Source organism: Akebia trifoliata, chromosome 8 (genome assembly GCF_017979445.1).
Source record: "Akebia trifoliata isolate Shusen 1 chromosome 8, ASM1797944v1, whole genome shotgun sequence".
Classification (NCBI taxonomy): domain Eukaryota; kingdom Viridiplantae; phylum Streptophyta; class Magnoliopsida; order Ranunculales; family Lardizabalaceae; genus Akebia; species Akebia trifoliata.
This window is the reverse complement of record NC_141382.1, coordinates 39,853,980-39,868,120: the sequence shown is the minus strand read 5'-3', so window position 1 is coordinate 39,868,120 and position 14,141 is coordinate 39,853,980. Positions and strand designations below refer to the sequence as shown.

The 14,141-nt window shown below is 34.6% G+C and overlaps 1 protein-coding gene across 2 annotated transcripts; it reads left to right on the top strand.

Annotated features, from left to right (window-relative positions):
• The first annotated feature begins 5,516 nt into the window (after positions 1 to 5,516).
• Positions 5,517 to 13,410, top strand: LOC147396794 (OVARIAN TUMOR DOMAIN-containing deubiquitinating enzyme 7-like). 2 transcript variants are annotated; one of them, XM_086451989.1, is made up of 7 exons: positions 5,517 to 6,018; positions 7,000 to 7,076; positions 7,500 to 7,792; positions 12,027 to 12,144; positions 12,503 to 12,633; positions 12,805 to 12,975; positions 13,092 to 13,410. In XM_086451989.1, exons 3-6 carry the CDS (start codon positions 7,628 to 7,630, stop codon positions 12,952 to 12,954), a joined length of 564 nt encoding a protein of 187 aa, XP_086308115.1. In that variant the 5' UTR covers positions 5,517 to 6,018; positions 7,000 to 7,076; positions 7,500 to 7,627; the 3' UTR covers positions 12,955 to 12,975; positions 13,092 to 13,410. The 2 variants fall into 2 exon arrangements, with proteins under 2 accessions (XP_086308115.1, XP_086308116.1); XM_086451990.1 differs by having other exon boundaries at positions 7,489 to 7,792.
• The last annotated feature ends 731 nt before the right edge of the window (positions 13,411 to 14,141 follow it).

The window sequence follows — 14,141 nt, the reverse complement described above, 5'->3', positions numbered from 1 at the left end:
AACTTCACAACATTAATAATGATGAATACCAGACATACCTTACAAATGGTCCAAATTTGAATGAAGTACTTGAGTTATTGGCCAAGCCTGGCACTGCATGGATAATGACAAGAGACGTGGGTGCAAAATTTCCAAGAGGTACTCTGGATAGGGAAGCAAATGCCTGACATTACTTCATTGCAGCAAGAATGATGCCAACTACTCATTTGAGAGATGTGGCCAAAGACAGGGCCATATTGTTGTTTGCCATCATAACAAGAAAATCAATAGATGTGGGGCGTGTCATTCAAGAGTCGATAGTGCACTGCATTTGATCGAATAGTGGTGGGTTGTTTTTCCCTTCATTGATCATTGAGTTATGTCGCGTAGCGGGAGTACAATGGAGCAAGGAAGAAAAAGTGCTCCATCCGACTCAAGAGCTTGTAGCCCGTATAATTTTTCAATTCAAGGAGTCGGAAGACACTTCAGGAGCTAGTTCGTCCAAGCAGCCACAACCACAATCAGAACTACCTCCCGCACATTATCAGACCGTTTTGCCCATTTGGAAAAACAAGTAGAGCAATGGCGTGCATTTCATGAATATCGCCAATGGCATGTCACTCACATTCAACGTCAAACAACGTGGCTGGCACAACAAGCTTATCATTAGCATGAATGCTAAAACGTGTCCGTCAAATCGCGATAGATTGAACGGTTGATATAAGTTTGGTAAACGGTTGGGCAAAATGTTAGCTAGGGAACGGGACCCCATATATATATATATATATATGATTTTGTTTATCTATATATCAAAATTAATATGTGAATATTTTCATTAGATAAATAAATGCTTTGTTATTAGTGCTTTGTTTTAAGTGTAATTCTATATTACTATACAATGATTATATTACACCTTTAAATATTTTTATTTTTTTGAAAATTACAATTATTAATTAAAAAAATTGTCTTAGTTAATCTTATTAATTTTCTTCACTCATTAAATCTGCTTATAATTTTATGTATATAACATTTCGAAACAACTTTTTGGGAAAAATAATTGTAAATTTTTAGTTCGATTACACGCCGCTTATCTTTATATAAACCCTTACCAATACTAAATAACCTAATATTAATGAGGTGTGCATTAACCCAACCAACCCAACTTGGCTAGGGTTCAAGTTGAGAATTTCATGCCTAAGGTCAGGTTGGGCAAGGGCGTGGGTTGGTGTTTGTCTAGTTTGAGTTGGGCGTAGGTTAATCCCCAACCCGCCTGAGTTGTATCCTTAATGTGGACCCCACCCCGGTGGGAGATGTATCCCTATAATTGCAGCTATGGTGGGACCCATCGTTGTGTTTTCTTGTATATACTAGAGTTCGGCTATTTGAGAGGCATTATTAAAAATTATTTGTGGTTAAAGGGGTAAAATGGAGAAATAGTAGTTAGAGGGGTATTATTGAAAAAAGAGAGGAAGGGAGTAGGAGTAGAGGAAAGACAAAAAAAAATTGAAGAGATGAAGACAATAGATAATAAAGTGAGGCCCACACAAAAGAGATAGATGAGAAATTTAACTCTTGTAACTATAGCAATTGTGGGCCCTACAATTATATTTTATTACTTATAATATAAATTTTAACTTTCATAAATGCCCTTACAATCTTAGGCCATGTATGTTGCTTAAAAAATTTCTCCCTGAAATTTCCCCCTCCCGCTCCCCTTTTTTTAAATATTCAATATATTTTTATATAATTGAATATATTATTTGGGAAATTCTTGCAACAACAAAAAAAATGGCAAAATAGATCAATAAAGCATGCAATGTGGTACATGCAGTCAAAATTAATTTCCACATAACTCTCTATGATATATGGGCACACCCTTGTAAAGCTGAAATTATCCTTATTGGTGATTGAAGAATGTTAACATTGAGATTTAAAGCTGGTGAAGGGCTACATCGAGAACGATGAGCCTTAATTTCTTGTATTATATTAAGTTATAATAGAAGCTAGAGAAATTTACCGGGGCAAAACTATCTATAACATTTGTTATTACAAAAAGTCCCTAGTTTATCAAGTTTGTTAGTCAACAAACTTTGGAGTGGAACCCACTTCTTTTACAAAATAAAATACTCATATTAACTCAGACCTTTAAGTTAATACCAGTTATATCTTCTCTCTCCTCTCAACATTCACTCTCTCAAATGATCTTAATATAGGTATTAAATTATTTTATAAGATGTGAGTCCCACCCTAATTTATAAGTAAGAAAAATACTTTCCTTACTAAGTAAGAAAAGTTTCTTTATTGGAACAATTTTGTGACATTCAAAAACATGATTTGATATCATAGGGTTGTATTTAGGGTTGATAATGGGTTGGATGTGGGTCTGATACCACAAGGTTTTTTAATATGTGTTTTTCCATGCAATCTAGAAGGCTCTCGTGTTGGTATTCCAACGTGTGAAATCATGTGGGCCCAACGACCCTTAGTAAGATTTTAAATCTCATTAAATTAGTTAGGCTAGTTTGGTTAAGAAAGTAAGCTTTGCTTGAGTAACAAGCTTGATTACGTAAATGACCTTTTTAAATGAAAATGCAAGAGGTAGGTCTGCCACTAAATATCGTTAGAAGCTGTAGAAAAAAAGGGAGAAAAAGATATAAAAAAAATAATAATAATAATTTTAAATCCTTATTTTTACTAATACTTTGCTAGAGTCCCCTTAGGCTCACTAAGTTAGTAAGGATTTCACCCTTACTGGGGGTCCTTGGGCTCACCTCTTGGCAACCGAAAAAATGATTCAATGCTTTAGGGTTGTAGAGGACGGAATTAGATGAATTTTGAAAAAAATAAATAAATAGAAAACGAAAATATTTTTCACCAGAATTTCATATTTAAGTTTGGGAGTAATGTGGAAGTTCAATAGCTATCCATTTTCAAAACCTTAGATTTAATTCAAAAGAAATTGTTTTTGAATTTTTATTTTTTGGATCTGATTTTTTCGATGAATATTTAAAGACTGTTGTTCAATTTCGGATGTGCTAATCCATTTGTGGAAAATGACCCTTAGTTAGGTTCAAAATCTTACTACGTTAGTAAGGAAAGGGTTTCACTTCTTGTTAGTTGTTACCATGGAAACGGCAGATTCTGGATGAGGTTTTGGCATGTGGGGGTTGCTGTCATCAGATAAACATTCACGTAATTACCAGGTTGGCAATATCACCGTTACCATAGTATCAAAATCCGAGTCATGTCAATTTTGCTAGACTCGGAATGTTATTAATCAATTGAGTTGCCTCGACTCAACTCAACTCAAACGTAAGTTCTCACTTTACAATACTATATAATAGGAAGAGTAGTGCTGGGGTGACATTGGGATTTGCTGCGATCCTTACATTTCTGATGTGGGGATGTGCACAAAATCATAGATGTGTTTGGTTGAGGAACGAGTAAAAATCATCTACAGTTATGTATGCACTTCGAGTCAGAAATGTGAGAATCCCAGTAAATCCATTGTCACCCAAACATCAATGAAATAGGAATCGCTAATGATTTTCTGAGTTGAAAATTTTCACTCCGTCTGTACTCGGTTCGGCTGATGTGGCAAAGGCATAGAACTGTTGATCTTTTCCTTGTGAAACCCAAAGAAAAAGATCTATGGTTCTGTGCCCTTGCCACATCAGCCACGTGCAGACCGAGTGAAAACTTTTGAGTCAGAAAATTATGACTCTTTTGGAATTGTGGAGCACTAAACTTAATTCTTAAGTACACTAATTTAATAACACATTTAGTAGCTAATAGTACAATTTATTGCATGACCAACTTCCGGAAAAAAGACATGAAAAGGCAGTTGTCATCTTTTTGGAAATAAGATTCTTCTTTCTTTTATAAATTGAGGTGGTCATTAGGCTTTTATAAAACATGCCTCACCATCTCAACTAAACCATCCTTTTCTCCTTGGAGTCCCCAATCCTTCTTTATATTTTCTTCCCTTTCTTCCATATTCATGCTTTATATATACATCTATGGAAAACCAAGAAGGTGGTGAGCTTCCAACCCATTTTAATGGAGAGGATTGGATGGATCATGAGTTTCTTAATTGGCACAATGATTCCGGTTATTCAATGTTTTCGAGATTGATTAACACGGAATGGCCAGAAAATGAAAATGATCCATCTTTATGCTTAGAAAGCCGGTTGATGAACCTGTTTCCAATCTACCTTACAAGATTACTATTACTCTCGATGCGAATGGGCTGCTAGCAGTAGGGGTCAAAGAAAGTTTTGTTCCAACCTCGAGCAACGAACCTCCCTTGAGCTGCAATGGTTCTCTTCCATTAATGGTAAGCGGAGATGACAGTATTTCCAACCGTACTGACAAAGGTTTGTTAATTTCTAATGATTCCTCTTTGGTCCAAGATCAGAGTACTAATGGTCCTATCCCTACTGATTCATCAGCTTTGGTCCCAGAGTTAAGTGGTTTCTATCCTTCATTGTTTTGTCTAGATGATCAACTTAGCTGTACCAATTCTTCATTTGGCTTAAATGACTCTTGTCTTAGCGAGGAAACAAGAGGCCCATTTTCATAGTTCTTCCAATTTACCTCTGATTGATTCAAGTAGATCAGCCATCCCTATAACTGATCCCTATTCCCATCTTTCCATCTCTGATGAAACACCTCAGTCTTGTTTGAATGGCTCCATTTTGAATAGAAACCAACAAAATCTGGGTCCTACCTCTACCTATTCAATGTTGCTAGGTCCAAACAACTCGATCCTCAAGAGAAACAAGCAAGCCATTGTTCCTAACTTGGGTGATAATAAACCTTATGTTGGCTCAAATGGCTCAATCTCAATGCAAAACCAAAGCAAACTCGGTCCATGCTTTACGGCCTATACGTCATCTTTTGTCCTAAATGACTCCGTAATGGGAAACGAGCAAGCCATTGCTCCTAGCTTGGGTGATACTACACATTTTCTTGGCTCAGATGGCTCAATCCCGATGGAAGACCAAACCAACCTTGGTTCATTCACTACGGCCTATACATTATCATTTGGCCTAAACGACTCCGTTGCGAGAAACCCGCAAGCCATTGTTCCTTCCTTGGGTAATGCTACACATTTTCTTGGCTCAAATGGCTCAATCTCAACGGAAAACCAAACTGACCTTGGTTCATGCTCTATGGCCTATACATCCTTGTCTGGCCTAAACGACTTCGTAATGGGAAACCAGCAAGCCTATCTTTCTAGCATGGGCAACTGACCTTTGGTTGGCCCAAATGGCTCACTCTTAATGAGAAATGAACTAGTCCATGTTCTTAGAATTGGTAACAATCCCTCTTTTCAAAATGTGCCAACCCCTCTTCCGAACATTATTAACATGACTTGGTCTACTTCAAATGGTTCATTTCCCATGTCACCCAAGCATTTAGGTGATCATGATCCCAATTATCTGAGTACATCTTTCCTTGGATCAAATGGTCCCACTACGTGAAAATCTATTAAATTCGATGACAGTATGTGACGGCTTCTATCTATCAAATATTTTTTATAGGATTTGATGGCCAAAACCATCAAATAGTTTTAGATTTTTATTTATTAATAAACAAAAAAACACAACAGACCCTAACTCTCAATTTCATCTCCCTCTCGATCTCCTCCTCTCTCTCTCTCACATTCTCCGCTCACGTTGTTCTCCTTCGATTTCTCTCATTGTTCTCTCCCGATTTCATCTCTCTCTTGATCTCCTTCGATTTCTCTCATTGTTCCTCTCCCGATCTCATCTCTCTCTTGATCTCCTTCGATCTGTCTCTCATTCTCCGTCTTGATCTCTCTCATTCTTCGTCTCAGTCTCCTTTGATTTCTTTTTCTCTCTCATTTTCCCTCTCTTGATCTCATCCTGTCACGATATCTTGGTTTGATCTCCTTTGAGAAATGAAGGGATCGACATAAATCTTTCTCTCCTTGTAAAATTTGTTTTGGATTCCTTAAGAAAAAGATGAGCTTCTTGTTTGTCTTTAAGAGTGGATGAAATTCTACTAACAAAGGTAAGGATTTCGAGTTCGGATTCAAAGTTTTTTGTGATTATAGACTTAATTTCACATTTTCTTTATGTTTTGTGAAGTTTGGATCATTTTGGTGTTCTTTTAAGAAAATCTAAAGTTTTGAGCTCAAATTCACAACATATCCTAAATTGTTGATTTAATCTGTTTTTTTTTTTTTACTTCTAAATTTCAGGTCAAATAGATCCAATTTATTTTGCCTAAATTTTGAATACGAAACTCTTTACAGTTTTTTTTACAATATTTATGCATTTGATATAATCGCGTATATGCACTTTCTTTTAGAAAATTGAGAATTGGGATTTTGGTTTATCTTATTTTTACTTGATGCATTAGGTTTTAGTGTTTGCCTTTTATTTGGCTGATGCATGAGGTTTAGGGTTTATTTTACTGTTGGTTGTTGTATTAGGATTTCTGGTTTGGATTAACGAATGAACGTCGTTCTGCACTGTTATTGGTTGTTTGTGATGCTCTTGTATGTAGAAATTCAAGGAATCATTTAGGCGTTGTTGGTTGATGTAGGGTTAATATTTTACTATTATATGTGAATACTTGAGTCTTTTTATATTTTATTTTAAACATGGCTTGCTTCTAGAATGATCTATTATCTATAAAGATGGGGAGATTGAATACGATCCGTTCCATATAATTTTGGATGATGAAGGGGAGGTGTATTTTTGGTTTACTATGTGATTGACCCATCCTAATTCAAGAGTAATTATGTTTTATGGAGCTGAATGTTGAGAATCAAGAAACAAAATGTGCATAAGTTGAGTATGTAGCAAAGATGGGGATACACTTAGATAGATGTGTGGACAAGCTAGGAAAGACAATTAGAAATAAACTTTCAACATCCTTTTCTTTTGATGCAATTACTGGATCTGATATTTGTTTTACAAATATGTTTATAAGTGTTGGGAACTCTATTCTATATTGATGTTTTCATTCTATTCTCTTGTACTGCAGTTGGCAATGACTGTTTCCTGTTTTTGTGCAAGCAATTCTGAAGTGTGTCCCGGATGGGATACACACTTGAAAGTTGGGTAAGCCATGCAATTTTATTTTGATATTTTTATGTAAGTTGGATTTTTCCTAGGATTGTGGTTTTCCATATTTGGTATTAATAGTATTAGTTGACTATAGTTAAGTTCAAATTGATGTGGGTAGTAATATGAAGTGAAGCAAATTGATTAGTGCATTTTTTTAATAGATAAGATAAAGAAAAGAAATAGAACAAAGGGGAAGGTTGAGATGGCCCTCCTAAAAAGCAAACAAAAAATAAAGCAACAACAACAACCACTAAGGCAAAGCAATGCTACAAATGACATCCCACATTTTTATGTAACTTCTTAGGAAATTCAATTACTAATGTTCTTCTGATTGTTGTATTTTAATTGTAGTAATATGTTGTGCATGATATTTGAGTGATGGATTTTAATTAGTATCTTTTGCAAGGTTTTATACAGGATCCTGTCAGATATATAAGCGGGGAGACACATGTCTTGAGTTTTTGTGGAACATAAATCAACACATCCTAAAGAAATGAGTTGAGGTTAATGGTAGGGGACAACCTGTTGGCGATGATTAGCTTCTAATGGATAGGGAAGTACTAATCACTGCTACATTAAACCACAGACTTCCCTCTACGAAAATGCTTGTTGAAATTGCTACTAATTGTAATAAGAGGATGATGGCTAGCAGTGATGCTGAGGATGCTGGCAGAAAGCTTTACTTGTGGGCGATGCTGAAGAAGAAAGAGGTATACATCTGCTATTATGCCATGCACCCTTCATTTTGTTCTGATGGCGTCTCACTGGATGCTTGTCTACTCATGCTTTCCTATCTATATAACTCTTACCAAGAGATTTAATGAATGCTTTATCTACTCATGCTTTCCTGTCTATGGCGCCCATAGTAAATTTAGTTGACCTTTTCAGACTGTGTTACCAACTTCAGGATTTTTAATATTAGATGTTTATGGATAGTATGAATGAGATTATTCAATTTTCTGATTTGGAGTCGTTTATCAGTAACGATTGATATCCTAACACTTTCACCTTAGTATTCTATTCCACTTCTTTCTCACCCTAGACAGGTTTGTGATATTTGACAGGGGAATATAGTCTCAATGTTCTTATAGCCCATTGGTACACATGAATGTGTAATACACCCCTGAGTCGAGTCAGGTTGGGTATGATAATTCTAGAATATTTGGCTTTTTTTCTTTTTCCTACCTATTTACTTCTTTGTAAACTTTTAATTGTGCATTACCATTGTCCTCTTTCATTTAGTAAGAGTCCCATGTTCTAGAAAAATGGAAGAGCAGGATGCAGTTTGGATCCAAACTTACTAAATTTGATTTTCTGATCACTTGGATTTCCTTTGAATCATAGTAACCATTTATCTTCCATTGATTGTCTATGCTTGTTTCCATTTGGGGCCTATTGATTGGCAGTTCTTATTGTTGCTTCGTGAGTAGTGAGTCTTATGAGCAATATGTCACATACGATTTAGTTTTTCAGCTTTTGGCAATTAAACCATCCCCATTGGCATAGAAAGTAGTTGCAAGGTGGCATAAAGCCAATGTGTTGGGCATTTATGTACTCAAGGCAGGAGCCACACAACACCAAAGCATATTAGGCCATGTAAGCTAACCATTTTGTTGTGTGTGTGGAGAACAAACCCATGTGTGTACTATTGATGTGGGTGGGGCATATTAGGCACAATCCATTTACAACTCAATAAATTTTGATTTAAAGACCAAATGCTTCATATCTTAAGTTCTATACATGTTTAGCTGTGCACACCATGAACAACTGTGTTATAATGGGATGGTCTCTCTCTCTCTGTGTTATGGTCAGCTTTGATATAATTTGAGTGACTAAGACTCAAACCTAGAAAGGCTTTAAAAAAGCCTTCAGGTCCCCTACCAATTGTGAGGCTGAAGTTATTATTGTCATCTATTTTCTTTGTTTTTGTTCTTTTCTTTGAGAGCTTTATATTGTTACACCAACTTCTTTTTTTAATAACTCCCTACTAATAAATGAAAATTAAACACCGTGGAAAACATTCATGAAAAAAAAAAGAAGAGGAAGCAAGGACAGGGTGCAGCTTCAACTGCAATTTGATACTTCGGATTTCATCCTCATCAATAGCTCTTGTAACCAGTCCCTTTAAAGCTTAAAGGGGTTGGTTTTCTCACCTTGCCTTCTGTATGGAAGTCCAAATTGAGAAGCCTAGGGCTGCCAATGGATCTGGTTTTGATTGGTGGGGATTGATCTAGGAATTAAGTCGTTGGACAATCCAGTAGAGTTGCATATCTATTATCTTCCTTAAATCAATTTCACATACCCAAATGTTTTCAGAATCTCCTTCCTTTCCTGCTTCATGTTGGACATTCCAACCATATATGGGCTTGTTCATACAGTTTTCAGAATCTCCTTCTTTATTTTGTTTGATACAGTTTATGTATACTATGTTAGGGATTTCTTCAAATGATGATAGAAGTTAACTATGTTGATCAGAGATGAGAACAAATTATAATGTACCCCTCACTATTGTATCTTCTTCGAAAGAAATCTTTCATGGTAGTGCTTTAAGAAATAAAAGTATAAAACTTGTTTCAACTTCATGTGTAAAAGCAGAGAATTCATGACATATTTCATGATGAAATGATCTTCAGAAACATTCTGGCTCAGTATATGTTGACAAGTGCATTTCGTTGTGTCATTGGTTAACTCTGATACGCAAAAGCTTATTAAGTCCGATTACTGAAAAGTACTAATGTTTTGTCCAATGAACAAGTGGCAAACATTCTTAGCAAAGGTCCATCATGTATCATTCTGACTGGAGTGCTAGACAAATATCATTTATTGTTGACATATTGGTTTGTTTTGATTTTTATTTTATTTTTAAATTTATTTCGTCTGTTTTTAAGATTTTAATGGTTAAATTTGTGATTTGTAATTTAGCTGATGGGCACTGGTGGAAGAATCCTAATATTCATTAAGCATCTATTTCAAACTTTAGACACAGGTGGTAGTATGTAATTATTTACAGTTTTCACATGGAAGACGCCAAGTAAACACGATGAAAGAATGACATGTTCTGATTTACCAAAAGTGGAGATATGAAATAACTGAGATGAGAAGAACAAATAAACCAATCACACATAATTGGTATAAGGAAGACAAATTGGCCTTTCTCCATTTGCTTGTTTGGCAATACAGATTTTTTGTGTTGCATGATCCTGTAGGTTGCAATGCTCAGTCCTATTGTGACATTGGAAAAAAAGGCAGGAGTTGATGTAGGATAGAGGGAAATGATTTATGTCTTGTAGATTTTCTTTTGACATAGAAAGGTGAATTCTGTCTTGGAGTTTTCTTTTGATGTATAAAGGTGAATTTAAATAGATTGAAGTAATTATGGATGATTAGCATATAACACTTATGAAATATTCAAAATAATGAGTAAAGAATACTGTAATATTTATTTTCTTAGATGGCATTGTTGCCTAATACTCTTATTCAGCTATTCCACCTATCTCAAGTGTGAAGACTGTTTAGAAGAGCTTAGATTGGAATAGGGGTTTAAAATGGCAAGGGAAAACTTCTGAAAAAAGGATAAGGAAATGAGAGAATATATATATATATATATATATATATATATATATATATATGTATAATAAAAAATATAATACATTTGAGATTTATTCTAAGTTTCCAATATATTTTTGAGCAAAAAAAAAAAAAAAAAAAAAAAAAAAAGAAAGAGAAAAAAGGACCATTATTATATATCTATGTATGATAACATATTTTCACAAATAATTACACATTTTATGATGCTAAAAAAGGTCTAACCATCAACATACATTTTGAGTAAAATAACACACTTACGAAGAAAAAAATAACATTAAAACATTATCATCAAATCCCAATTAAATAATGTGTAAACTAAATCACAAACAACCTTAAGGCTACACAAATTAACCATTGACCAACAAAAAAATAGGTTATTATTATTTTTATTTTCTGAAAAATGTGTTTAAAACTTAAATCACAATTTTGTTATATGCCTATTCCAAAATCTATTGCATGCCCAATTTATCTATTCCAAGACTAGGGAGGACCTTAAATGCACGTAGTCAACTTACCTTTAATAGGACTAGCAAATGAAGAGAAGTCAATACCGTCATTGAGTGAGGCCTTTGAATATTGATGAACTTTAACACCATAATTATTCAGCAGATACCAAAGATCTAGATATGCTGACAACTATATTGTTGGATCAACTTCTTCCTTAAAAGCTACTTTTATATTCTAATGTTCCCCAATATATATACTTTTTATTTGATATATGATAGATTATTCCCCACATATTAGTTGCTACTATGTATTTTACAATACAAAAATTAGTCATTTTATTTATTAATTAAACTAGTAAACGTTCTTGCAGATCATATCATAATGAGAAACATTACAATAGCATAAGGTTGAAAAAAGATCCTTGCAATGGGTCAGCTAAGCCAATTCTGATTAAGGTTGCTAGTTTGATGCAGAGTTTTAGAATCTTTAATCGTATTATGCTATTCTAGTGTTTGAACTCCAAACGTGAATTGAAAACTGATAATTTTAAGTAAAACTCTTTTGAAAGGCGGATGCTGATATTTCGTCAGCATCCAATAAAGCGAATGTTGTGACCTCCAAATCCAAAAGGGATCCTTGTGAAAATATCATTGGTACGGGATCAATTAAGTTGGTCATGGTTGGAAGTGGATGTGAAAGTGCCAATGAAGTTGAACAAGTGATAACTCCCTAAGCTATTCTTTCTGATGTCATGCTGAAACTGTTGCATTTTTCTTTCTTTCTTTTGAGACTATTGATTTTGAGGGGCAGAAAAATGTTGGTATAATTTTGTAGTCCTCCTAAATTATTTTTGTGATTAAAAAATTTCTTAATTATGGAACTCATGAATTTTTGTGTATCTTAATCCAGGTTTTACAACAACTAGATGGTGATGTTGATGTTGCAATAGAGTTTCTAATAACAGAGCAAGAAGTAGATAGGAATTTAGTTGACAACGGTGATCTTCCTTCCAAAAATGATACTGTAGGTAATGGCTGTTCAGTAACTTATGCACATTCCAGATTGCAATATGAGGTTATGTTTCCTCAACAATCGCAGTTTTGTGCTGTTTATTTATTTTTGGTTCTAGAATTTTACTATCCTTTTTCATTTATATCACGAAGGTAGTTGATGTATGTAAGGTGCTCAAGTACTTGTCCACCAATTTAATTTCATTCTAAAGCTTCTTTGTCTTCACTAAAAGTCTTAGGAATATATAAGGTAACTAGGCTACATGTTTAGATGGTATTTTCACTAGTGACCATTTTCTGCAATTTCATTTTAGATTTGCCTTTAGGACTTATTTTTCTTTCATTTTTTTTACTTTGATTTCTGAACCCTCCTAGGTCAAAATGAAAATGGGGATTGTGAACACACAGAGGAGGCATCCCAAGAGAACACATGTGAACACAATGGGCTTTTTAATGATGATATTAGACCAAGTCGTGATGATAATAGATTGCAACACGAGGACAAGGTTATCACTTCAAACGCCAATTACAACCACCTATTTACTTCCATAAAAATGTTTTCAATTAATTTATCAACAAATATGTGCTGTAATAATGATATTATACCAAGTTACACCTGTGAACACAATGCATATGTTAATAATGTTATTTCCTCTTCTTTTTCGTTATTCCTGCAGAAAATACCAAGAAACAAGGTATGCCCTTGTGGTCCAAAAAAGAAGTACAAGACTTGTCCAATCGATAGATGCACCATCTTCCTCGACACTAACCACAAATCGTGCTTCGTTTTCATCTTCTTGTCCACGACGTTGTCTGAGCTTCAATGAGCATGGACAATGCAAGTTGAGGTACCCGCTTCTTTTGTTTAATTTAGACCTATTAGCCTTTGTTATGTTTTTTACAAAATTACCAAATGACTTAAATCGGTTACAGTGTTCACAAGTAGAATTATTTGTCTTGACAGAGAAACTTCCAGATTATAATTTTCTTTCAATTTTGAAGAGTTACAAACCAGTAATACTATCTATACAACAAAAGGGGGGTTTTACAAAAGAGTCTGCCTAGTCTTTACTAAGGAGACAATGTGATTATTGAGTCGCTCCTTACAAGAGTTGTAAAATGACAGTTTGAGGATTTTATTCATGACTACAGAATATGCATATTTGTGTGTGTAAAACCATGTATACTAGTTCCTACATTGTGGTGAATCATGTATAGGATGTAAGCAACCAAAGGGTGTTAATTGATATAAACCAAAATTTTATGATTTTAATTATCACTTCGTATTACATGACAACCAAATGAGTATCTATTTTGGTTTTTATGGTCGATACGGATGCCCATCATATTCTTGTTCTATTATTTTTCTTTTATTTTTTATTTGTTCGATTTTTTTTTTTATTATTTCGTTCATTGTGATTGGTGAATTAGAGGACCGTGCTATTGTTTATTAAACCTTCAAATTCGACGGTCATACTCTATGGATTTTTTATATTTTTTTAAGCCCATTCTCCAATAATTTGATAGTCCAGGGCTGTAAAAAAAAAAAAAAAAATTCTACAAGAGAATATTTGATGGGAGGGTTAGTCAAATTTCTCAAAATTTGAAGGGTTAAGACCGTCAAATATGGGCCTTTTTCACATAGTGTCCCCCCACTTTGATGAACCGATTGGGGTTTGTTCCGAGCCAGAACAATCAAGATGAGTCCAACTGTAATTGGTCTTTAGGGGATCTGAAAACACCTCAATTAGCTCCAACTTCTTCAATGCTGGTCGTGTTACTGGTTCGTCGTCTGAGAAAAAAAATCATGGATGGGTGATGGTGGCCCCAGTAAATATCGAAAATGTTGCAAAGTTTTCCGTAATTGTTATTCCTTGGGAGGTCATATAAGTCACCATTCACAGAAAACAAAGAAAGAAGCAATATTAGCTGCTAAGCTAAAAAATTGAGGTAATAATAGCTCGAAAGATTCTGCTCATACATCGCCCTCAAAGAAGAACTTGGGGATAGAAAG